Here is a 23133-nt window from a genome sequence, read left to right on the forward strand (position 1 = left end):
CCAGTGTGTTCTTAAAAAAAAAAAAAAAAAAAGGCTGTTACGCAACATGGGCATGGCCAACCATATGATTCCATGTGTACTTATTATTACTTTTTAAATATAAATTTGATTGTTTCACGGTCTCACTACACAGCTCGGACTCACGGCGATCCTCCTGCTTTCAGCCTCCCCAGCACTGGGATTACAGGCGTGCACCACTACACCCAGACTCTGGCCTGCCAACGTGCTGTGGGGGTGGGGGGTGGCATGGGATGCCCGGGATTGAACCGCAGTCCCTGCGCCTGCCTAAGTTTGCCTAAGCGGGAGTTTTCATCCACTGAGCTATCTTGCCGACCCCAACTTATTTCACATACTATGTTCAAGTGCATGCAACTGAATTCTGCCTGAGTTCTCGGGGTTTCTAGCTCACCTCTTTACAGAGCTCCTTACTATAGAATTCATCCTGTAAGGAGGACCACAAGTTGTTGACTACGGAGAAAGATCACTGAGTCATCGCAGTTCAGAGAGTGTCCAAAGCCTTCTCTGAGGCAGCTGCTGGCAAGTTCAGGACTCATGAGCCAAGACGTTTGCCAGCAGGAGTTCACACCCTGAGGTTCCAGACTTTTCAGCTGGGCAGCGTTCCAGCGTGAAGGACTGTGGGTGCTCAAGGAACCCCCAACTATGTTCTGAGGAGTAAACAGCAGGACAAGCTCTTTAAGGGACGACAAGCCACAGTGACCCTCCACAGTGACCCACAGAGCCCTCCGATATCTTGATTTATTTACTACATTTCTTCTTCAAAAAGAAAAGGCAAGATGAAAACAAATATATAAAAAGTGAATTTCATGGTTCCTGAGGATGAGTGCTCTGGAGCTTTACCATTGTGGCAGCCACCACTGTCCCAGTGTCTTCCTGTTCCAAATTGAAGGTTGGATGCAGGGATCCAGGCAGGGGCCGCCTCCTCCTCCTCTGTGTTTTTCCTTGACCTCTTCCTGAAGGCAATCTGTCCTCCTTCCCAAATCGCACAAAGCACCAACTTGACTTCTCTTAATGGCAAAACCCTTCTTGAGCCAGCAACCCTTGACAACCTAAATACAGAAGGGCCAGGTCACAATACCCCAAGAAGTCAGAGGCAGGGCAAACCTAAAGAAGAACTGACACAGATGCTACAGACTGAGAAAGGAGTTAGGGATCTGGAAGTCCAGGCCACAGGTATAAGAAAAAAAAGGAGCATTGAAAGGCAAGGGATAGGGAGAGGGGAGAGTTCTGGAGAGACCTCTGGGTGCTGACTCTTGTCCTGCTCATAGTTTGCTGGCCTGCCCCATTAGCCAGGCACTGCATGACCTTCAAGTGTGAAGAAAATAATCAGGAATGACACACAATCCCTCAGAGTCCCACCTGAAGACTTGCAGATTTCATTTACTAACAGGCAGTTGTAAAATGTTCTGGAACATTCTAAAAAACTCCTGTGATTAAAGACAGACTCAAGACTTTTTTTTTTTCTGTATTTTAAGGGTCTACAGGATGTTCAGCGTCTCACTACTAGATCAGACTCGTAGTGATCCTTCTGTTTACAGCATCCCAAGAGCTGGGATTACAGGTGCACACCACCATGCCCAGTCTCAATTGCTGTATCAGCATGCCCCAGGGGTGGGGCAAGCATGGCAGGTCTGGGGACATCAAACCCCCAGCCCCTGGGCCTGCTTCTGCAGGTGCTTTAATCTGCTAAGCTATTTGGCCGGCCCTTCAAGATTCTTTTTTAATTGGTCCTTTACTATCACTACACTATCAAGGTCCTAAACTTTACTTGAGCCAAGCACTGGTCATCAAAAGCTTGCTCAGCCCACCAACGTGGCTGAAGATGCTCTACAGCTTCACCTAGACAGCCTTCCACTCCTTCTACAACCACTCTCATGGTGAAGATGATCAGTGGTATCCAGAGCCAGCCACGGAGCAGGACCTCACTGTAAGGGGACAAGTTTTATGCTGAGAAAGGTCAGAAATTACCATTGGTAATTACCATAGGTAATTCCACCCTGGTGAATGAGTGGCTGAGTTGGTCTCTTTGCTAGAATCAGCAGCAACGGAACTGCTTTGCTGAGAATCAGTAGACATGTTCTAGCAAGCAGGCGGTACTCAGGGGTGTTACACATGCCCTAGCTGGGGGCCTAGCATCGCAACCCGCAAGTCAGGTAATGTTCATGTTATGCACTACAGTGGGGAGCCCCAGAGGGCGAGGTCCACCCTTGGAAGCTACCTCTCATCCCTCGGTGGCACCATGCCTGAGGGAAGGGGGCAGGGCTGTGGTAAAAGCATCAAGCTGTGTTTTCTCAGCAACTGAAGCATGAAAGCCAGGCATGGCTTTCTATTTTTTAAGACAAATTTGTCTATTTTTTAAGACAAATGCTACAAGATCAGTGTCTTGGAGGATGATGTGTCAGTTATGAAGACACTGAAAGCCCCTGTGGTCTGTCACATTCAGGATCTCGCTTGGGCACTGGGACCCTTTGGGAGGAAATTAACCCTTCTATAATCCACAGAATTTCATGATACATACAGAACTATGTTACTGTGTTAGTTGATACATTGTGTCAACTTGGCTGAATCAACTCAGGCAGATCTCAGCATGGGGGCCTAGCCCTGAAGGTGGGCAGGGGCCGGGAATTGAGAAAGGCAGGAAGCCGGCCAGCCCCGCCCTGCTTCCGTGGAGAAGACTCAGTCTTTGGAGGAGCTTGATCTTTGTGGCCACACCACTGTGGAGGAGCTCCGATCTTCACTGTGCAGCGCTGGTCTTCGCAGTCAGTGCAGAAGGAAGAGAGGCTTGATGGACGCCGCTGCAGCTGCTGCTCCTCCTCTGCTCTTCATTGTTTTCTGCCGCATGAACTGTCATTTGCCTTGGAGCCAGCCGAATATGGACTGAATCCTCCAGTAACTGTGAGCTAAATAAACCTTTCCTTCCTTCATTTTGGGTGTCAGGTATTTGTCCCAGCAACGAGTAAAAAGTAACTAAGACAGTTATGATGTCAACCTCTTTATCTCTATCTGACTACCTCTATCATCTATCATGTATCATCTATCTATCTTTCATCTATTTATTGTGGTTTACTACCTTAGGCAAATGCTATGATGTAATTATAGATCCTAAATATTCCATTGGTCAGAAAGCATAACTGACTTGAAACCTATGCAGTGAATACTCTTTTCAAATATCTATTGTTGGAAGGGCCCTGGGGTCTAAGCATCCCTGACTGCTCTTACAGGATGTGCCAGGAGGCCATCCCCTTCTCAGATCACCCATGAGCTAACAGCACGATCTCGTTGGCCACTTGCTTCCTGCTCAGCAAGATGCGGTGGACGCCCAGGCCCGGGGCCCCAGCCCACCGCACAGTGCCATTCACAGGCGGCATCATCTGGGCACATTACTGTGAGCCTGGGATGTGGCGGAGGTGGGGAGCAAATACAAACCAAGGTGAAGCTCCTGCTGCAGAGCAATAAAGTCCTTTCTGCTGCCACAGAGGTGCTGCACCTCGTGCCTTCAGTGGCATCCATAAAGCCATGGCAGGCTAAGGAATTAAGTGGCAATTAAGTCAGAATCTGGACGTCTGCAATCTAGAGCAAGGAGTTCCACTCTTCTCTTCTCACTGATCACCTGAGATCACTATTAATGACAAACCTTGCTCTAACCCCAAGACCGCTTTTCTCCCTATGCCCCACCTGGATGTAACAACATAGGGATGGACACCCAGAGCTGGGGTCGGGGCACAGATGCCGCCATCAGAGCGGCGTCTTCTGCATCTCGCACACCTGGAGGCTGTTCCAAGATGGCAAGCACGAGTGAGGCGGAAGCCTCCTGGGCCTTGACTGGTCTCATCCTGCGTGGAACCAGCTCTGGCTCAGCCCCTAGGGCTGCTCCGTGGGGAGCGACTGGATGCAGCGTTGACACCCTGGATGGACGGGCTTCCTTGCAGGAACAGCGCTGCCTCCAGACCCACCCCCCAGTGATGCAGTCCTGAACGAGAACTGTGGACCCTGACTCTTTCCAGAAACAGGCTCACAAGCACGTTTGTCCCACTTTAGGCGTCAGATTCTTCAGTTGTCACTATTCCCTAGAGAAGTCACTGGCAGATGACCCACATCGCACCCAAAAGGGCCTGGTCTGGATCAGGCCATGGCCTGCCGTCAGTGTACCGGTGGTGGACCGAATGTGAGAAGCAGCCGTGCTCTTCTCCAGGAAGCCTCAGTCTCGTGACATTCCACTCCCTGATGTCCATTTACAGTCGCGTCATGGCATCCGGGAGCACAGCGTCTGGCTGCACCCTCTAGGGCAGGGAGGAGGGTCTGCTTTCTTGGTCCTACCAGTTTGTCTCTGTTTCATGGGGCAATAGTTGGGGCAATTGTTGGTGTCACTTCCAAGTAGCAGGGGCTACATCTGCTCCTGCAAATGATACTCTCTAGACAACAGCAATAGAGGGCCCAGACCAAGCCAACGAGAGGTGGAAAGGGGTGACCCACTCTGAGACATCAATGACAGGGGGATGGGGAAGGCTGTGGCCACCACTAGGAAGTAGGACAGTGATGCCCCCCAGCCCAGGTGAGAGGAGCAGATGTGGCCAAGGCCATGTGTTGCAATTTGTGTCTAGATGTCCCCCAAAGCCTCATGTGGTCACAGGTTGGATCTAGGGTGTGTGACACTGGGGTTGATTCAGGGTGCAGTGCTAGGATCAAGGGCACTACGGTTAAGGGTGTGAGTGCTGCCTGCCCCAAGCGGCCTGGATAAGATGTCAGGGATATAAAGAGCTGTGGTTCCATTGTTTAAAAGACCGATGACAGAGGCCTATAATCTGGCTACTAAGAAGGCTGAGAGGACAGGATTTCAAGTTTGCAGCCAGCTTCAGCAAGTTAGAAAGAACTTTTCCCAAAATGAAAAGGCCTGAGGTTGTAGTTCAGTGGTAAAATACCCCTGGGTTTTTAGCTGTAGTACCTCTACAACACACACACACATGCACACACACACACACACACACACACACACACTGTGGGGGGAGAGAGAAATAGAGAGAGGGGTGGGGAAGGAGAGAGAATAAGAGGCCACCATCCTTCTGGAACGGTAAACACAGAATACAGGAGGGAAATGGTCCAAGCCCCCAAGCTCCTCCCCTCACCCTCCTGGGCCTGGACTAGGTTTGTGGCTCCCACCGTGGTTTTCTCCTTCCCATGCGCTGGCTTCTGCCCTCAGTACCTCAGACCTCACCCGTGATGTCTTAGGCACTTTTCTCATTGAAAGGAGGAAAGGTTTATTTCACTCACAGTTAGTAGAGGTTTTGGTCTGTAATCAGCTGGCTCCAACACAAGGTAACGCGGCAGAGGAGGAACAGTTCGTGGTGTGTGGAAACAAAATAAGGAACCCAGGGCTGGGGAGATAGCTGGGCAGTCTCAGGGCCTGCCTGGCAAGCACAAGGACCCTGGTTTGATCTCTGGTACCACATACCAAGCCAGCCCCAGAACCCCAGGTGTGCCATGCCAGCCAACAAAACCGGGCATAGTGGCGCATGCCTGTAATCCCCGCACTGGGGGAGGCTGAGACAGGAGGATCACTATGAGTCTGAGCTGCATAGCGAGACCCGATACCAAATAAAAAATAAATAAATGATTTGAAAAACTAGGCAAGCAAGAGGCTGCCACGGGTCTTTCTTGTATCTTATCTGAGCTACTCAGGGCAGGCAGCACTCACATCCTTAACTCCACTGCCTTTGGCGCTAGCACTGAACCATGAATCAAGCAATCTGAGCATCACACACTCTAGACCCAGCCACCTCTGAAAACCCCACCTCTGACCACATGAGGCTTTTGGGGGACCTCCAGGCACAAGCCACAACACTTACTAACATTTTTAATTGGCCTTAAGATTTTCACTTCTTCCTTGGGAATACACAGTCATGATTTCCTTCTTTTTTAAAAAATTATTTATTTATTTATTTATTTATTTATTTATTTATTTATTTGGTACAGGGTCTTGCTACACATCTCAGACTTGCAGTGATCCCCCTGTCTCAGTCTCCCCAGTGCTGGGATTACAGGCATGCACCCCCATGCCCAGTTTAGGGGGCCAGGCTGGCATGAGGTACTGGGGATTGAACCCAGGTCCTTGCACTTGCCAGACAGGTGCTTAGACCACTGAGCTGTTTCCCTAGACTTATTTCCTGCTTTTTAACAGCAGAGATCCACCATAAAGCTGATGGTATGACGTCTGGGTGTGACCACTTGACAGCCATGTGCTACAATCCCACTGACAACAACAATCTGTCCTCCCGTGCAGTACTGCATTTTTCCTCCAGCACCTACATATAATTAATAAAATCAGGTTTTTCCCAAGAAGGGAAAAAGTACAGAATGAGAAAATACAGGGATTCTACACTGAGCTCAGCTCAGCTCCCGGCGCACAAAGCCAGGCCGGGCTTCCTGGCTCTGCCCCACTGGATCGCAAAGAAATTCACCCAGAACCAAGAGCCAGCCCCACTCAGTTACGGGAAAAGATTCCCTCGGTGTCGCCCTTGGAGTTCATGAGTGGCGCCTCCCCATCTACCCCATTCGCAATGGTTGAAGGTGTAGGTCGGGGCAACGGATCCCAAGCTCAAACCCACAAACGCTGGGACCTCCAAGATGAGGGCGCTCTGTCTCCAGTGCACCAATGCCGAGCACGAGGTGCAGCAGCTGCTGCCGGGCTCCTCAGCCCGCCTGTGGCCCTGCCTCGGGAACCTCCATCCCAGCCACAACCCACGGAATCTAAAGCACTGCTGCGGGGGCGGCTGGGAAGGACCCTCTGCAGAGAGCTGAGACCACAGAGCAGCCAGCACTCACCTCGGCCCGCAGCCTGCTCCTCCCCGGCAGCCTTCGCCTCTGCACCGCCCTCCTCCTCTTCATTGGCTCTGTGTCCTGCAGTCACTCCCCCACATCCTTTTCTCCTTCCTGACGGCCCCTCTCTCTAGTTCCCTTTAAGTTCAAGGCTTGGCAACAGATTTTGTGGGGTTCTGGTAGGATTTTACGGCTGACGCCCCACCTAGCGTCACCAGCTTATCCCAACACAGCGGGTCGTAGTCACTTTCCTTATTGCTGGCACGAAACATCTTACACCGTGACTTCACGGCAGAGCAGTTGGCCCTGGCTCATGGTGTTCCAGGCATTCTGCCCCAGGCTGGCTGGGCGCAAGGCAGACGTGGCGCGGAGGGACATGGCGAAGGAGAGCTACTCACTTCACGGAGGCCAGGAAGCGGAGGCGCAGCCAGGTGGGAGGAGCCTGTAGGAAGCCGTGCACCCCAGCGGCCAGGCCCACCTCCGAACGGCACCCTGAGCTATGGACACATGGGTGGATTAAGCCCATGATGCGCATAGCACCCCCTGACCCAACCCTCTGAACACGCGAGGCTTGGGGGCAAGCGCTAGGCCTAAGCCATAACAACTTGGTAGAGGCTCCTTTGGGGCAGAACATGAGTTTCAACAGTGAATTTTAACGGGCACTTTTGGTCCAGTTCTCTGAGAAACATCTCCGGTAAGATGTTCTAGGCTGGCTTCATTCTTACATGGGAGAGTCGTTTGGCCTACACTCGTTACTTACAAGGAAACAGAGCATTTCTGAGAGATGGCAGATGCCATGGGCATTTAAAACAATCTATTTCTGAAGCCAAACAATGTGCTGTGAACCCTTGCTCTCCTCTTCCTGGGTTGTTGATATTCCACTTAAATTCAGTCAGGAGAATTAAAGGATTACTCTATGTCCTAAGTCTCATCCATTAGAAATTCATTTCTTCTTTGATTTTTCTTGCTTTACTTTTCTGTACTAATTTCCTCTCCTGAGTTGGAAAGGTTGGCAACACTGCATTTTGAATGTACTGTTCCAGGTAATAATAATAATAATAATAATAATAATAATAACGAGGAGGAGGAAGAGGAGGACACGCCAGTGTGATGGCTTGCCATGCCAAAGTGACCACAGCTTCAGAGAACCCAGACATGCCCAGCCAAAGGCAGTAGATGCGTGAGAGATACCCTTCTGAACTTACGCAGCAGCAGTGCACATGAACAGCCTTGTCTCAGAGGAGAGAGATTGCCAATGAAGACAATTTTACAGTAGCCAAAGATGTCCCCAAACAGTGGACAATGTCTCCCGCGTGGCACTAACACAGACTGTCCCTGTGGGTCCCCCTGGATTCTCTGGCTCACTCCTCTGGCTCAGCCTGTTGAGGTGGCACCACACAGCGCTGTGACACAACCCCCAGAGAAAGGAGGGAAGGAGGGGCAGGAAAGACACCTTCTCTGGGATGAGGAGGGAGGAAGATGAAGCCAGGTGGAAAAAGAGACGTTCGGATAAAGCACACGAATTAGTGATGGGAGTGATGACAAGGAGTAAAAAGAAAACGTAGGACTCTAGAAAGACAGCAGAAAGAAGCAATGTTTGGGGCAGGGCAGATGTTCTGAGGATGAGGAGGAGTCAGCAAAGGTTCTGTGGTGGGAAAGTGGGGGCTGACCTCAGGAACCAAAAGGCTGCAGTGCTCAGAACACGTGAGGGAGCCTCCTGGTGCTGGCAAGGACTGGCAGGGAGTGTCATGTAAGTCTTGGCTCAAGAAGGACTAGACTGGAGGTGTCCTGGAGGGCGTGGCAGAGGTGACACATGCAGATTTGTGTTTCAGAAAGGCTTTAGTTTGTCTGTGTCAAAAGGTTGAAGAAGAACACAAAACAACTCCCTTAGTTTCCTGGGTTTCCCATCACAAGTCATTGCAGGATTCAGTGGGTTAAAACCACAGCAGTCTGAAGGGAGGATTTCTGGCCTTGAGTCAAGATGTTGGAGGGTCACACTCTGGGGTCCCTGAGGGACACAAGTTTCTTTGTTTCCTAAAGCCTTAAAGGCATTCATGTCCCTTGGCCCCAGTCCCTCCCCTGTCTTCTGGGCACCTGTACTGCCCCCTGCTCTCCCTGTACTGGGGCGATTCCTCAGAGCCCAAACAGAGGATATGGCAGATCTGCCCCTCATGAGCTTGCCAACTTCTCCACACCTGCTGAGTCCTTTTAACACAGCAAGTGACATCTTCACAGGTGCCAGAGGAGGCAGAGTCATCGGCTTGTCTATCGCAGCTGTGCAGGTGCACCCAAGAGGGACCTCATGGTGAGGCTCAGAAGCCACCTGGGCTGGAAGGCATGCAGAGTGGATGGATGAAAAGGGAAGGGGTGATCAGTGTGCAGAAGACACAGGAAATAAAGTTCACAGTGGACTGGACGTAGAAGCAAAGAACACAGCACGAGACAATCCTCATGTCCTCCTCAACTGATAATGAGCCTTAATACTCTAAAAGTTACATTTGGGAAATGTGGAGGCTTACTGGGAAAGCTCTTGGACCAAGAAAGCTATAAGTCAAGGGTAAAGGCCTGGCAGTGAGACCAAGTGAGGGTTAGACAGCCAGACCTGAGATGTGGGTTTCAAGCCAGCTTCTCAACAGCAACTCACAGAAGATAGAAAAAGAAGCATGCCGGGTAAGGCAGGAAAGCCTCAGTGCGGGAAACACAGCAGACAGAATGTGAGTGCGGCCAGCCCTCCAGCAGCAGTGTACATTTGCTGTCTTTTTTCTGTTTCTCTCGGTGCTGCAGGCTGAATCCAGGCCTTCCTCACTGAGTTGCACCCTAGCCTCTTTTATTTTGAGACAGGGCCTCGCTGAGTTGCCCAGGCTTGACTCAATCCTGCGATGCCCCTGGCTCAGCCTCTGAGAGGCTGTGGTGACAGGCCTGTGCCACCAGGCTCACTGCACTTCCTGTTCCACTTTATTTCATGATGACGTAGCTGAGATTCAAGAAAAAAGATCCTAAGACAGAGTCCACTGTGGTGAGGCCGCCTGGAGCCCCAGCACTGGCTTCTCCCTTCAGTTGTTACAGCCCCACGCAGCTGTAGGCCAGCCTCTGGTCACCCCCTCCCCTCCAGGCATGACCCCACCTGGCCACGCCACTGTAGGGTGCTTGTACTTCCATCCTCCCCTGTGCTGACACCTCTCATGGACGCTGAGACAGACTCATTCAGAAAGAAATGACGCCCAGATTCATCTAGCTCGGCACCTTAGTTCTACCCAACCCTGGTGTCTGTGCAAAAACTAATTTTAAAAGAGCTGACAGCCCCTTGTCCCCCACCCAACCACATACAGGCCGCACTCTCTGCATCCTATCAGTCACCCGGTGTCTTCTGCTCACAAGTGATGGAGAAACCCTTCCCTCCCTGGAGCCTCAAGTTCCTATTAAGACCTTGTTGCTAACTTGCTGGAGGGAAATTAAATTCTGTGTGGAGAGTGTGTCCAAACGATCCCGTTATCATCCCTGGCTCCTGGGACCTGGAATCTGGGCACTTCTCGAGGCATTTCAGTGACAGGGACCCCAGCTCTCCATGACTCACTTTAAATAAGTTGCAGGGAATCCCGCACGCTCTCCACGCATCTCACCACGCGCACGTCTCCCGGATGCAGTGTGTGAGCGCGGAGTCTGCACAGCCGCTCAGCCTAATTCAGGTGGCGCGGGGCGCCCATGCTGCAGGACAGGAGCTGCAGCACTGTGGCCGCTCTCTGGCTGTGAGCTGAGCTATTTAAAATCCACATTTCTCCTGCTACCCAGGGCACGCAGCAGTGCGCACCAATGGTCGGTCCACCCGTGAGTATCGCTGGAAGTGGGGCGCACCGCAACGAGCTGAGGTCCGCCACAGAACAAGGTGGGAACCTCGCGCCTGGAATACGTCACTGCGCCCTGTACAGCGTGTGAGGCTGCAGCCGATCCTGCCCCGCGCACCGGGCTTTTCCTTTGGCTGGCTAGGCTCACGCTTACAAAACATTCATGCTGAATTCAGTTCCACGCCTTGGGAAAACAGTGGCACATCTGGTTCTGAAACTGCTTTCTATAATTGTACCATATAGAGAGAAAGAAAAATGAAGAAGGCCAAACAATAAAGGGGTCTGCAGGAGTCGGGATACCTCGAGGAAGGTATCACAGCACCGCGTGTGCCCGAGAAAGCGGCACGGGATACAGCGAACACAGACTCCCTGCAAGAGGTTCGGGATGGCTGTAGCCGGCGCTGTGGAGCGCTGTAGAGGGCATAGCTCAGTGTCAACTGTCACGGACAGCTTCCTGTCATGGTCATAAACACCGAAGACGGTCAGCGTGCACCTTGGCTCCCAGCCCATGAGCAGGCTCGCCCCATGATCCCCTGGTCCTGTCACTTGGGGCCACACCTCCCAGTACCTCATCATGGCAGAGGCTACGATGGTGCAAAACTTTTGCCTCTCTCTTTGAGGCCAGGAACGAAAAAGGGAACAGCAAGAAGCCGACACCCCACAGCCCTGCCCAGGGCCGCCCCAGTGCGCAGCGGGCCTTCTCCAGCTCCACTAGCGTCTCACCGGCACCCACGCACTTCCACAGCGCCGAGTGGGGCGGCCGGCAAGAAGCTGACCCGGGAAACAAGAGCGTGGGCAGACAGAACCTGGCAGAAAGTCCAGGCAAGAGCACGTCCGCACTCCTCCGCAGTCTTGGGGCCAGTGAGGTGAAAGAGCTGAAAGGGAGGAAGGCGTGGAAGCCAGGCCAGCCAGGGGCATTAGAGCGCTATGAAAAATGACTCATTTATTCATAGAGCCTCGGGAAACCGAGACAACCCAGAGTGGCAGCCTTGACTGTACATTTGAAAGAGAAAGGAAAATACTTACCCCACCAAAACCTAGGAGCCAGGAGGTAGAGAGGCGAAATCAGATGAAGAGACCAGAGGCATCCGTGGTGCTGCAGTAAAGCCGACGGCGCCTTCATTAGGCTGGGAGGATGAGAGCAGGAAGAGAGGCTAAGGAGTCTCTTGGACTTCAGAAAAGGTCGGTTCTAGGGTTTGGGGATGCTCCAGGCATGGAGGATAACCTCCCCAGGACAGCTCCTGCAAGTTGGTGGCAGTGACCCCTGATGGGTGACCAGAGGTCATGAAGAGGTTTGATAACCCAGTGGAGGGGCCAGGGTGGCATGGCAGGTCTGGAGCCCACGAGGAGCGCTGCTGGGGGACGCAGACGCGGAGCCACCAGCGCGGTGGGCGTGGTCGGTGGGGAGGAGCTCGCCTGGGAGACCGTGAGCAGCTGCTAAAGGTCCAGCCAGGTGGGAACCATTCCATCAAACCTGTTCTCACACCCTTGACTGCAGCAGCCGGCCCTGTGTCCCCATAGCAGAGGTCTTCATTGGGGTCCTCACCGGTTGTTAGAGCATCCACCATCTACTTTTGTGTATAAGATGGCTTGCTCAAAGTTAAAGGAAAGCATATGTGTATGTGTGTGTGTGTGTGTGTGTGTGTGTGTGTGCATGCTTCGTGTGTTACAAAAGGACTTTGAATTATCCAAGTATGTGAAACTAAGTCTGTTACCAAACTCCACAGACCAAAGTCCCTTGAGCCGAGCTAAGGGAACAAGCTGAGAAAAAACCAGCGCAGAAACACGCTCCAGTCACCCTCAGTGTCTAGATGACTCTGTGCCCCACTGGGGTGGAGTGGGGAGGGTGGCATTCACGTCATTGGCACAAACACTGTGCGTGGGCAGGACAGTGCAGCGCACGGAGGACACCTCGGAGTGGCCGTGTTGAGCTGTTTTTCAGTTTAATATCCATTAAACAAAGCTAACTGTGATCTTTATCCAACTTGTCTTTTCTCTTCTAAAAACATACTTCTTGATCATTTTATATACCCTTGATTTTTGCATGGACGCTTTAATGTATCATTTGTTTAAACATCTTGGCAAAAGATAAACTACATAGTAAATGCCTGATGATTGGATCTGCGATGATCTGCTACCTCTGCCATAAGAAATACTCAAAACTTATCTCAAAAGTGGTTTAAGAGTCTTTAAGAATGGTTTGTTAAGTGTGACCTTCAACCCAAAGGTCATAAGATAAATGTTTAACTCCAAAGACAGAAAATATCTGCATGACTTATAAATACATTCCCATTTTCAACATTAGCATAACACTCGACCTTTGCCTCCAGTCTTCTGGGGCGGGTAACCTAGCACATGGGGCATTTTTCCTTCCTGCTTTGCTGTTCAAAGTCATACCTTGAACAAACTTCAAGAACACAGCAGTTCAAAGACCAGAAAGGAACCCCTAAGAGGAGAACGCAGCAAAGCAAAACTCAATTAAATTTTAACCTTTCTAACATTAAAAGGTCTGGAGTAGTTTCGTTTCTTCCTTGCCTAAATTAAATTGGATCCCTAAAGACACAAATAAAGATGCAAAGAAATAAATTGGTAAAAAATACAATTGCATTGTGAGGACCAGGTTATATTTTATCATCTTTTATTCGTTCACTGTAGTACAAATGTGTTCCTATTTCACAAATTGGTACATATTAATTCAACAACAAAGACATCTTCCATTTGGAGAACAAGGCCATGTTAGAGCTGTAGAAAAAAATCATAAAACCTACACTGTAACTATTTAAGGATGTGTAATTTTTGTGATGCTTAAGACTCAAAATAGCTGGTGTAAAAGCTACCCATGATTGACTTAATTCCTGTCATTTAAACTATATCTCTGACATAAAATCATAATCAGGAAAGACAGATTTCATGAAATCTTGTTTTAATTAGAAATGTAGCAATGATGTGTTTTTCTTCCATCATGAGCTTTTAGTCCTCAGTTCTCAAATGGGAAAAGGCCAAATTTCAGGACAAAATTAATGTGGTCACCTACCAAGGTATGAAGAAAGTGCTTCCCAATGGATGCCCAGAAGTATGTGGCAGGAAATTATTTTCAGAGCAAGAGTCATTGATTTTATACGCTTAATAAACTATAAGATACAAAATATCAGGTTTAATAATCAACCTTTGAGAGCCACATCTTTAAGGACAACAATTCTAAGAATGAGCTAATTTTTTTATTTTTATTTTTTAAAGAGAGTACAAATTAGGATTAAACAAAAAAATTGTAAGTGATATAGAATTTAACTTAACAGACTAATATGAATTTCACTGTATTTGTTGTAATGTAGTGTTGCCTTCCAACCATTCATATTACTGTATATTCATGCAAAATTAGAAGAAAAAAGAAATGTATAAGAAATTAAGAAGAGAAAAAGTACAAACAATTGGAAAAAAAGGAGATAAGACAAATTATTATCTGCTCCTTTCCAGGAGAGGGAGGAGAGGAAGAGATTTATCTATGTATGTAAACAGGATGATTTGAAAAACTATACTGTGCATTTCTGCGAGTCGGTGGAATGAACTAATTTTTAGAAAAATTTAAAAGATTTAGGAAGTTAATATGTAGTTATTGCCCACTCTGCTGGCTTTGCTTCTATAGTTAGAAGGTACCCTGACATGTTCTTAGTTCTCAAATTGGAATATATTTATTTCAGTTCAAGGTTCCAGCTCCAGGATTTGGAAGGCACCAGGTCTGGCAAGCTCCCACCGAGCCCAATGCGGCCAGGCTTCGAGAAGCCACAGAGCTTGGAAGAACACAGAAGCAATTATTGAGCCAAATAAAAAACAAATCTACACTCAGTATCTTTCTATAATCCCATAAAATTATAAATTATGTGAGATTCTGGTAAAACTATTAAAAAGGACACATTAATAACTAGTTCAATTTCTTCATTTGTGCTAATAGATTGATCAAAAAATGTTCTTTAACTCTTAATTCAAAGAAGCTTTTTGTATGAAAACAATGGCAGCTTCCCCATGTCATAACACATGATGTCATCCAGTCTTAGGAAAAGTTTGCGTTTAATCGAGTTGTTACTTATTTAAAAACACACGGGCATGCCTAATAAAAGATGGCAAAAGCAGAAAACAAGCCCTGATGCCGCTACCGACACGAGCAAGCTGGGACAGTTTGCTGACCGTGTCGGGGCAGCTCTGTGTCCCAGAAGGCGAAGTTAACCTTGCAAGCCCAAGTGGGAGCAGGTCTGTGTACCAGAAAGCCTCCTCGGCTCGGTCTGCACATTCACGCCTTCCTCCCAAAGGAGTCAGTGCCCACCCAGCTTGGCAGCAGAGGAGTCTCTACTGGGGAGAAGAGCTGGCCAGATGTCTATGGAAAAGGAGGGCCTTTCGGTTTGCAGGTTATTAATAAAGAGTTTCAAAATGGACAATGAAGGCGAGAAGACTTGACTCCCAGGAACACACCCTCTGGGTCCTCTCGGTGCACTTGTTTATTGAAGCTTGAGTGGGACAGGCAACAGGACAATAGGGTCTGGTTACACAGGCAGCTGACACAGGCGGCTGCCCTCCATGGGCAGTTCCACAGTAGAGGGCAGAGTTTTCTGCTGCTCAGTACTAGCAAAACTGATGAAGACCTAAAAGAAATAAAGAAAATAGATGGAATTTCTAAGAACACTCAGCCTTCAGCTCCCACTACCCTAAGGACAGAGACTGTCTCTGAACAGTATGTTGGACCAAATAAGATATAAATATACCCTCAGCATCTTTCTGTAATTCCATAAAATTGTGGAAGTCCTGGAAGGCAAAATCAAACCTTCATCCCATTGTCTCCTCCACCACAATGAGCAGGTCTGTCCACTGGAGACTCCACTCCAGCAATGGAAAATACCACAGCAGGATTAATAAATCTCCTGGGAAGTCTAAGCACCTTATGCATGATTGTAGAAAGAAGTTGGGATATAATTTTATATTTCTGATGCTCTAAGTAAACCAAGTACTTTGTTTCCCCCAAACTTAGCTATCGCTATTGTTCAATTGTGGTGGAGTCCAGCTAGTCTTTTGGGGACTGGGTAAGTTTTGAAGGAGAGCTAAGATGACGTGATTTAACTTCCTGAATATCCACAGTCATTATAAATGCATAAGTATGTAAGCAATTATGTGATATCAAATATATATATAAACAGACATCCAATATTTGCATATTAAGACATTCAATACTTACACAATTACAAATTCAAGATATTCATATTTACATAGTCAAGATATTCAATACTTGACTATGTAAATACTTGAATATGTAAATTGGGTTTAGGGCATACAATAAACACACCTCCTAACATGCCATCCTTACCAGAATGTTGTAAAACTGAACAAGATTGATTAAAAGAAAAGATGAGCTGAAAATGAAACCTGGGTGGCTCTGAGTTCTGCTGGATTTGGCCCCGGGAGGCCCCACGTGCAACCTTCCGACTCCCTCCGGGTGCCATACCTGCTCCAGAGTGGTCTCGCTGATGGCATAATGCCCGACGTGCAAGGAGGTCTTGTTGTTCTCCAGAACCCTGAACAGGTCAGCGAGGCAGCCCCATCTTTTTGGCACATGATATTCCAGCAAATTAAGGCGCTGTCCCTAGAAACAAAGACAAAAGGAAACAGAGTACCACACAGCTAGACATCACTCAGCAAGGCTGACCACGTGACTTCCGTTTTCTGACTCCATTCAGACACTTCTTTTCAGACCACGCACATACGCCCCCGTGAGCTGTGCGGGTTGGCTCTGCGTGTCCACAGCCAACGCTTGTAAGCAGCGCTGTCCTGGCTGATGCTGCTCCTCGTTCCCACATTGCTACAGTGACAGGGAGGACCTCGCTGAAGGTCAGAAATGCTTTCAGAAGTTCCAGAAGAAGAAAGCAAACGTGGCACAGCAGAGATATCTGGAGTTGTCCCGAACTGCACCTTGGGACACAAGCTTAGTTCCCAGCTGGCCTCACCGTCAACGGAGTAGCTCTGGGGAACACTGTTCTGCTCCTTGTTTTCATGGAAGCCAGCGGGAAGAGGTGATTTCTGCTGCCTAGGGCTGGTTTTGGCGGGGCATGGGAGCATGAGTGAGTGCGTTCCTCACAGCACACTTCTTCCATGATAGCATCTCACCCAACAGGTGTTGAAGTAAATAGGGAAAAGCTACTTGCTAAACTCCTGCCAGTTTGGGAAGTCAGGATCACACAGTTAGGCAAAGGAATTGCAGAGAGTGTTTCTCCAAGTGTAATGTGCGTATGGACTGCAGACCACCCTACTAAAATGCGCACAAGCTTCACTGCTGCAGGTCTGCACAGATGGAGGTGTGGAAGATGCTCTGTCACACGCTCACGTGATCACATGATGTTGCAAGAGGAATCTGCTCCCAAGCAGAGGGCTGTTCTTGCAGAATAAAGCTCAGACTCCAAGCCCATAAACCCAGGCAAAGGCATGGAAGAAATGAACTTCTGTACTCTTCTAAATGAGCACTGCACACATTGGTCAGAGTGGAGAACTCACAATCGAAGTCAACCTTGGGCAGTCCAGACAGGGCCAAGCAGACTTGCCATTCTGTTGTCCCATCCAGGAACAGTAGCTATCTGTGCCACTTTGGGGAGGTCAAGAAAGATGTCCAGGTCCTCATAAGAAGGCCAAGATGGCCACTAGCAGAGGTAGGATGACTGCAAGTTCAAGCACAGCCTGAGTAATGTCATAATTTAATGAAGCCCTGACTTTAAAAATCAAAAGGGCTGGAGATATAGCTCAGTGCAAAGGCCCTGGATTCAACACTGAGGACCACAAAAATTAGTTAATTAATTAAACAGGGCACATATATTCCCAAGATGCTCTCAGCTAAAAGCCCAGAGGTGAAGCAGAATGTCAGCATTACCTTAAACTGGATTCCTGGAAAGTGGAGTTTCAAGCAGTCAGAAATAGGGCCCGGTTGATTTTCTCCCTTGCAGAGCCAGACTTTGACCGTGTAGCCAGCACCAAACCTGTGAGCCAAGCCAAATAAAAACATGCTTGTTGTTAATCAGATCGATTACATAGGGGGCTGTCCTTGGATGGGCAGGTTCCAAGTCCATTTGCAGCAGAGGCAGAAAGAAAGCAGTAACTACTCCAAATGCCTGGAGATTTTTGCATTCTTAGAATGACACTGGAGAAATTAATCCCAAGTCAATGACACAGCTGCTGTTGTCTGTGTATGTTGTCACAGACAGGGACTCAACTTAAAAGGAAAGCAGCAAGCCCAGGGGTCCCCATCTTGCAGAAAAGAGGAGCCGTGGGAATGCAAACTGGGAATCAAAGCCAAGCACTGAGGAAGAGAAAGCAAAGCCTGTACTGGGAAGCAGCCCTACACGCAACTCTGCTGGCCTCACCACACCCAAGTCCCACGGATTGAAGTGAAGTTGGAGTAGACAAGAGGAGGCGCGCCCCTAATTTACTCAGGCATGCTTTTTTTCTTTCCCATTTTATTGAGAAATAAGTAGCAATGAGACAGTTTCAAATCAAATTGGTAGGACAGTTCCATAAATTAACACACTGCATACTGCCTTCCTAGTGGTTATTTGTTGTACAAGATGCAGACACGATATCTTATTTACAAACACTATTAAAACAAATCATGTTTGTTTCCGTCTGTTATGTAACAGAACTCTCCTGGCAGCACTCAGATTCAGCCTCAGTAGACAGCCCCATGACTGCAAGTGAAGTCTCCCCCTGACCCGGGAGCCGCGTCCCCGATGGAGCCGACCTTAGGGCAGTCACTGTGCGTCTGCCAGAGCCATGGTACAATGTTGTATTCAAACCCTAACCTCAGGCCATTCTGCTTCAAGGAGGTCTGAGGCCTCCAGAAACTGTGTGCTATGGGACCCAAGATGATATTGGGGACTAAAGCGCCTGCTTAGGCACACGTAGGCACTGGGGTTTGATCCCCTGAGTGCCATACCAGCCCCAGCCCCAGGGCACTCTGAGACTGGGTGTGGTGGCACACACCTGTAATCCCAGCACTTGGAAGGCTGAAAACAGGAGGATCACTAGGAGTTCAGTCTATGTAGTGAGACCCTGTAGACTCTGTGCTAAATACATAAAATTAAAAAACAATGTTGGGCACATTACAGCCTCTTAATAAAGATCCAATCAGTGAGAAACAAATACTTAAAAGAACCAGGATGACTGAAACTTCAGTCTGTTTTCTTTACGGATGCATCTTTCCAAGTACATGCGTCATATTACAGGGATCCACATCTAGTACCTAACGCTGACAGAAATGAACGAACGAATGAAAGAAAGAAAAAAACAAAGAGAGAAAGTGGGATGGCCAAAGCCTTTAGACAACCATTAGCATACAGTGCACCCAAGCGTGACATCGTGTGTTGTACCAGAATACATTTTCCCTAAGTGAAACTAACCAAGACAAACTGGCATCTGGAGCATCTTGAAAGCTCTGTGCGGTCCTCAGTCCTACGACACTGCAAGCAGGTTCTGCGGACCCCAGATCACCACTGTAAGTGTCACCGAAGCTGCTCGCGAGACAGCCTGTGGCCACATCTCCTGCCTTGACTTCAGGCTGTCAGATGGCAGCTCCTGCGGTCGGTGCCTGGTCCAGCGGGATCCCGCCCGCTGGGGATGACGCGTGCCTGAGAAGTCACTGCGGCAGTGAGCACCGCGTGTGAGCATGCAGAGAGGGACCTTTCTCGGGCTCCTACTTAGCTGCCGCTAAAGACACCTGAAGGCCAGCAGGCTGCGTGGGGATGCAGAGAGGATTCGGCCATTGTTCGTCTCCTCCAGAGCAGTGGCCGTGTCACCCCCGCTCATCCCACTTCACCTTCTGCACACCCTCTCAAGGGTGGGATATTTCACCCATGTAGGAGCGGCTTTAGTGTGGAGCCTGGAGGCGGCTTCAGGGTGAAGGGCTGTGCCACTGCAGCACCGCAGGTGCACCGCGAGAGCCCTCCTGGGTGGAGGGGTGCTTCTGGTCTCCTCATTCCTCACAGTCCTGACAGTGGGGCACAAGGCAGTGGTGGCGCTGCAGATGACAGATCTCCACAGCCCTGCTGGTACCTGTCTCCTCCACTTCTAAGATGTGTGGCCCAGGAAAAAAAAGTTTCTGATTTCAGTTGCCTCAAGTAGAGAATGAGGGCAAAGACAGCAGCCACCGGGAAGGTCATCAGGGCCCAGAATGCACTGACCCTTGTGCAACGTTTGGAATGGTCCTTGGCATGGATGCTAATTTTAGATTTAAGATAATACAATTTGTTGGGCCTGAGAGATAGCTTGGGGGTCTAAGCGTCTGCCTGGCAAGTGCAAGGACCTGGGTTTGATTCCAGGTACTGCATGCTATGCTGGCCCCATGCCCTGCCAGCCACCAAGACTGGGCATGCTGTTGCACACCTGTAATCCCAGTGCTGGGTAGGCTGAGAAAAGAGGAGGACTACAAGTCTAGCTATGTAGTGAGACCTTGGGCCAAATAAATAAATGTTAGAAAAAATAAAGTAAAATAAAGATAATACAATTTGTGAAATGTCTAATAGAGTTATTGGGTGTCTCTGTGCATACCCACTTATTTCTCATGTGCTACATAAAGAATTCTCTCTCTCCCTCCCTTCCTTCCGTTTCTGTTTCTGTCTCTGTCTGTCTGTCTGTCTGTGTCTGTGTCTGTGTCTGTGTCTGTCTCTGTCTCTGTCTCTCTCTCTCTCTCTCTCTCTCTCTCTCTCTCTCTCTCACACACACACACACACACACACACACACACACGTTCACTGAGGTGCCCTGCTCCTTAAATGCCCAAGCATAAAGACCTTTCAAACTAGCTTTCCCATTCACCCCAGAGCAAAGCGCAGGGAGAAGAGGCACAGATGCTGAGCTCCTGTCAGGCACATCTGCCTTGGCATCTTCTGGGAACACGGGAGCTGGTGGTTCCTGGGCTCGCATCCCCCTCGTGGGCTGGCACCTCTGCCATGGACTGCGCTGCAGTGACCTCATCATCTTTGCTAACTCAGTGGCCATGGCGTATCCTTGGGATGCACCAAGAGGAGGAGGAGGAGGAGGAGGAGGGTGGCCCCTGGGAAGAGCTTCTGAGTGCTGGGCAGGAGGCAGATGTCTAGGGAGGACCAGTGATATGGCTGGCTTCTCCGTGCTAGAAGCTTCCTTGTCATTTTCTAGGCTCTGCAAGGGGACGGAACAGAGGATGGAGCTCTACCGTGCCCACCTCTGTGGGGCTGAGCACATGGAAGCCAGCTGACCCCTGAGGTTCTGGCATTCCTACCTCTTCCTCCTCTGTCCACGTGCAAGACGGAGTCTCTTGGTGGCTGGAGACTGTGTCAGGCTCACTGCAGGCACACAGGAGGTGCAATCCCAGCACCAGCCAGGCTCACACAAGCTCCAGCTCCCAGCAGCCTCTGGCCTAGCAGTGACCACTCCCACTGTCTTCTGTTGTTGCCATGGTCACATCAGCATGCTGTTTTCATTGTCTTCAACAAGCTCCGCATAACAGATGACATTTCCTCTGTCTGTCTGTGTCTGTGTCTGTGTCTGTGTCTGTGTCTGTGTCTGTGTCTGTCTCTCTCTCTCTCTCTCTCTCTCTCTCTCTCTCTCTCTCACACACACACACACACACACACACACACACACACACACAATGCAAAATGCTAGGGCCTAAAGAGCCTGGGATGTTTCCCCACTGTTGCTCTCCCTGTTCCTGGCAGACCTGGGACCCAGCAGGGCTGTCTACATCCCTGTCACTAAGACATGGCCTTGGCTTAAGTTGAGTTTGCAAAACTTTCTAATCGTTGCTTATGCAAATGAGAACAGGGAGGTCTAGAGACCCAGAGCACTAACATAAGGAGAGTTTTTGACAAGTGACAACTAATTTCTAGAAACTCAGTGTTTGGCAGCTGGCACCAGCATTCTTCCTGGAGAGAATTCATTCTTGAAAAGAGCCTCAATTCGCTTCTGAATTTAAAGACAAGACCGAGGGGTAGATGACAGGCTTCAGCAGCTGGGTCGTGCGACTCATCTCCCCAGAAAGTCTTCTCTGTAGCCAGCGGAGTCACTTTTGCTTTGGGGAGGACCTTTTATGACAGCCACAGGAACCAAGGACTTTTGCACTGAATTACATCCCTAGTCCTTTGCAAAAAGGTTTTATTTTTTCCCCTTAAGATAGGGTCTTACTAAATCTCTAACTTGCCCAAGTTGGGCTTGAACTTGTATTCCTCTTGCCTCAGCTCTCAGAGTGTTGGGTTTACCGACAGGCAGTCACTTTCTTAAGTGACACCACCAACACAGATCCAGCACTGAGACCCTGCATCAACGTTGCCATCAGAAAAGGCCAAACTCCTGCACCCCGTCCACAGGGTTTCTAACATGACCCAGTGGTCCACTCTGACTTCCTGCTGCCCACCCTCCTCCTCTGTCTTCTCCGTCATCTGTCCCCTCCTCTGTCCTCTCCTCCACCCATCCAGCGTGTTTATTCAGTGCTCAGCTGGGCCTGGCCCTCCTCTGATCCAGACGCCTTGACCTTGGGGTTAGATGATTTTGTCCTGTGCATCCAGGCGTCTGGCACCTCCTCAACAGCTGGGGCACAACATCCAGAGGTCAAGGCTGCAGGCTTTTCTGCCACTGACCCCAACCCTCCTCTAGGCATCCAGTTCCCACCAGATAAAGCAACAGATGAACAAAATCATCATTAAGAGCTCATGTAACAAGAACACTCTATTTCTTAAACAGCAAAATATCTTCTTGCTGTTGTTTTTCTTTTCCATCATTATAGTAATCAGAAGGGACTGTTTGAAAGACTGAGGGCTCAGCCCAGTCCAAAGGACAAAAAAGCAAGCAGCCTCAGCTCAATTGTCATTCGTGTCCCGCAGCACAGAGACCCCTCCATGCAGGGTGGCCAGGTGACAGCCCTGAGGCCCAGCCCTCCCGTGGCCTCTCACGCCAGTCACTGAGTACTTCCTTCACTTCAGAAGCACCCTAGAATCTTGCCAGGAGAAAGATAACTTGTGAGGCTGACAACATGATGAAAGTGCTTTTCCACATCTCTCAACTGTGACATGTAGGAGGGTTTTCTCCCCTTTTCTTTCGCTTCTAGGAGGAAGCAGCCACACACATACGATGATCACCCACGAAGCCAGAATCCCGACATCATGATATCCACTCTGTGGAATGGTGGGCGGCTGCCCAAAGCCCTGAGAGACTCCTAATGCTTCTTTGTTGTGGAAATGAAATTCGTGATTTCTGATGAGAGAAGCAAAATGAAAGCACACGCATCTGTGCTGCGCCTCCTGCGCAGGAGAGTCCACAGTAGACCACAGAACAATTTCTCCAAGCAGCTGTGCAGCTCAGCAGGAAGCGTCACGAGCAGAAAGGACAGGCCGGCCGCGCTCCCAGCAGCTCTCAGCACCCCGCATTCTCCAGCCCAACAGACACCCCAAACCTCAGTCCCAGG

General features: G+C 49.4%; 1 protein-coding gene across 1 annotated transcript in view; it reads right to left on the bottom strand.

Moving 5' to 3' along the window:
* Positions 1–14701: 14701 nt before the first annotated feature.
* Abca13 (ATP binding cassette subfamily A member 13) overlaps positions 14702–23133 on the bottom strand; it is a 448352-nt gene continuing 439920 nt past the window's right edge. The window contains exons 60-62 of the mRNA XM_023714440.1: positions 17575–17680; positions 16162–16299; positions 14702–15307 (exon numbers count right to left, since the gene is read on the bottom strand). Of these exons, the coding sequence (XP_023570208.1) occupies positions 15209–15307; positions 16162–16299; positions 17575–17680 (343 nt within the window). The 3' untranslated portion in view covers positions 14702–15208. The remainder of the gene's footprint in view (positions 15308–16161; positions 16300–17574; positions 17681–23133) is intronic.

The sequence above is a fragment of the Octodon degus genome, unplaced genomic scaffold (genome assembly GCF_000260255.1).
Source record: "Octodon degus isolate 3935 unplaced genomic scaffold, OctDeg1.0 scaffold00035, whole genome shotgun sequence".
Lineage (NCBI taxonomy): Eukaryota > Metazoa > Chordata > Mammalia > Rodentia > Octodontidae > Octodon > Octodon degus.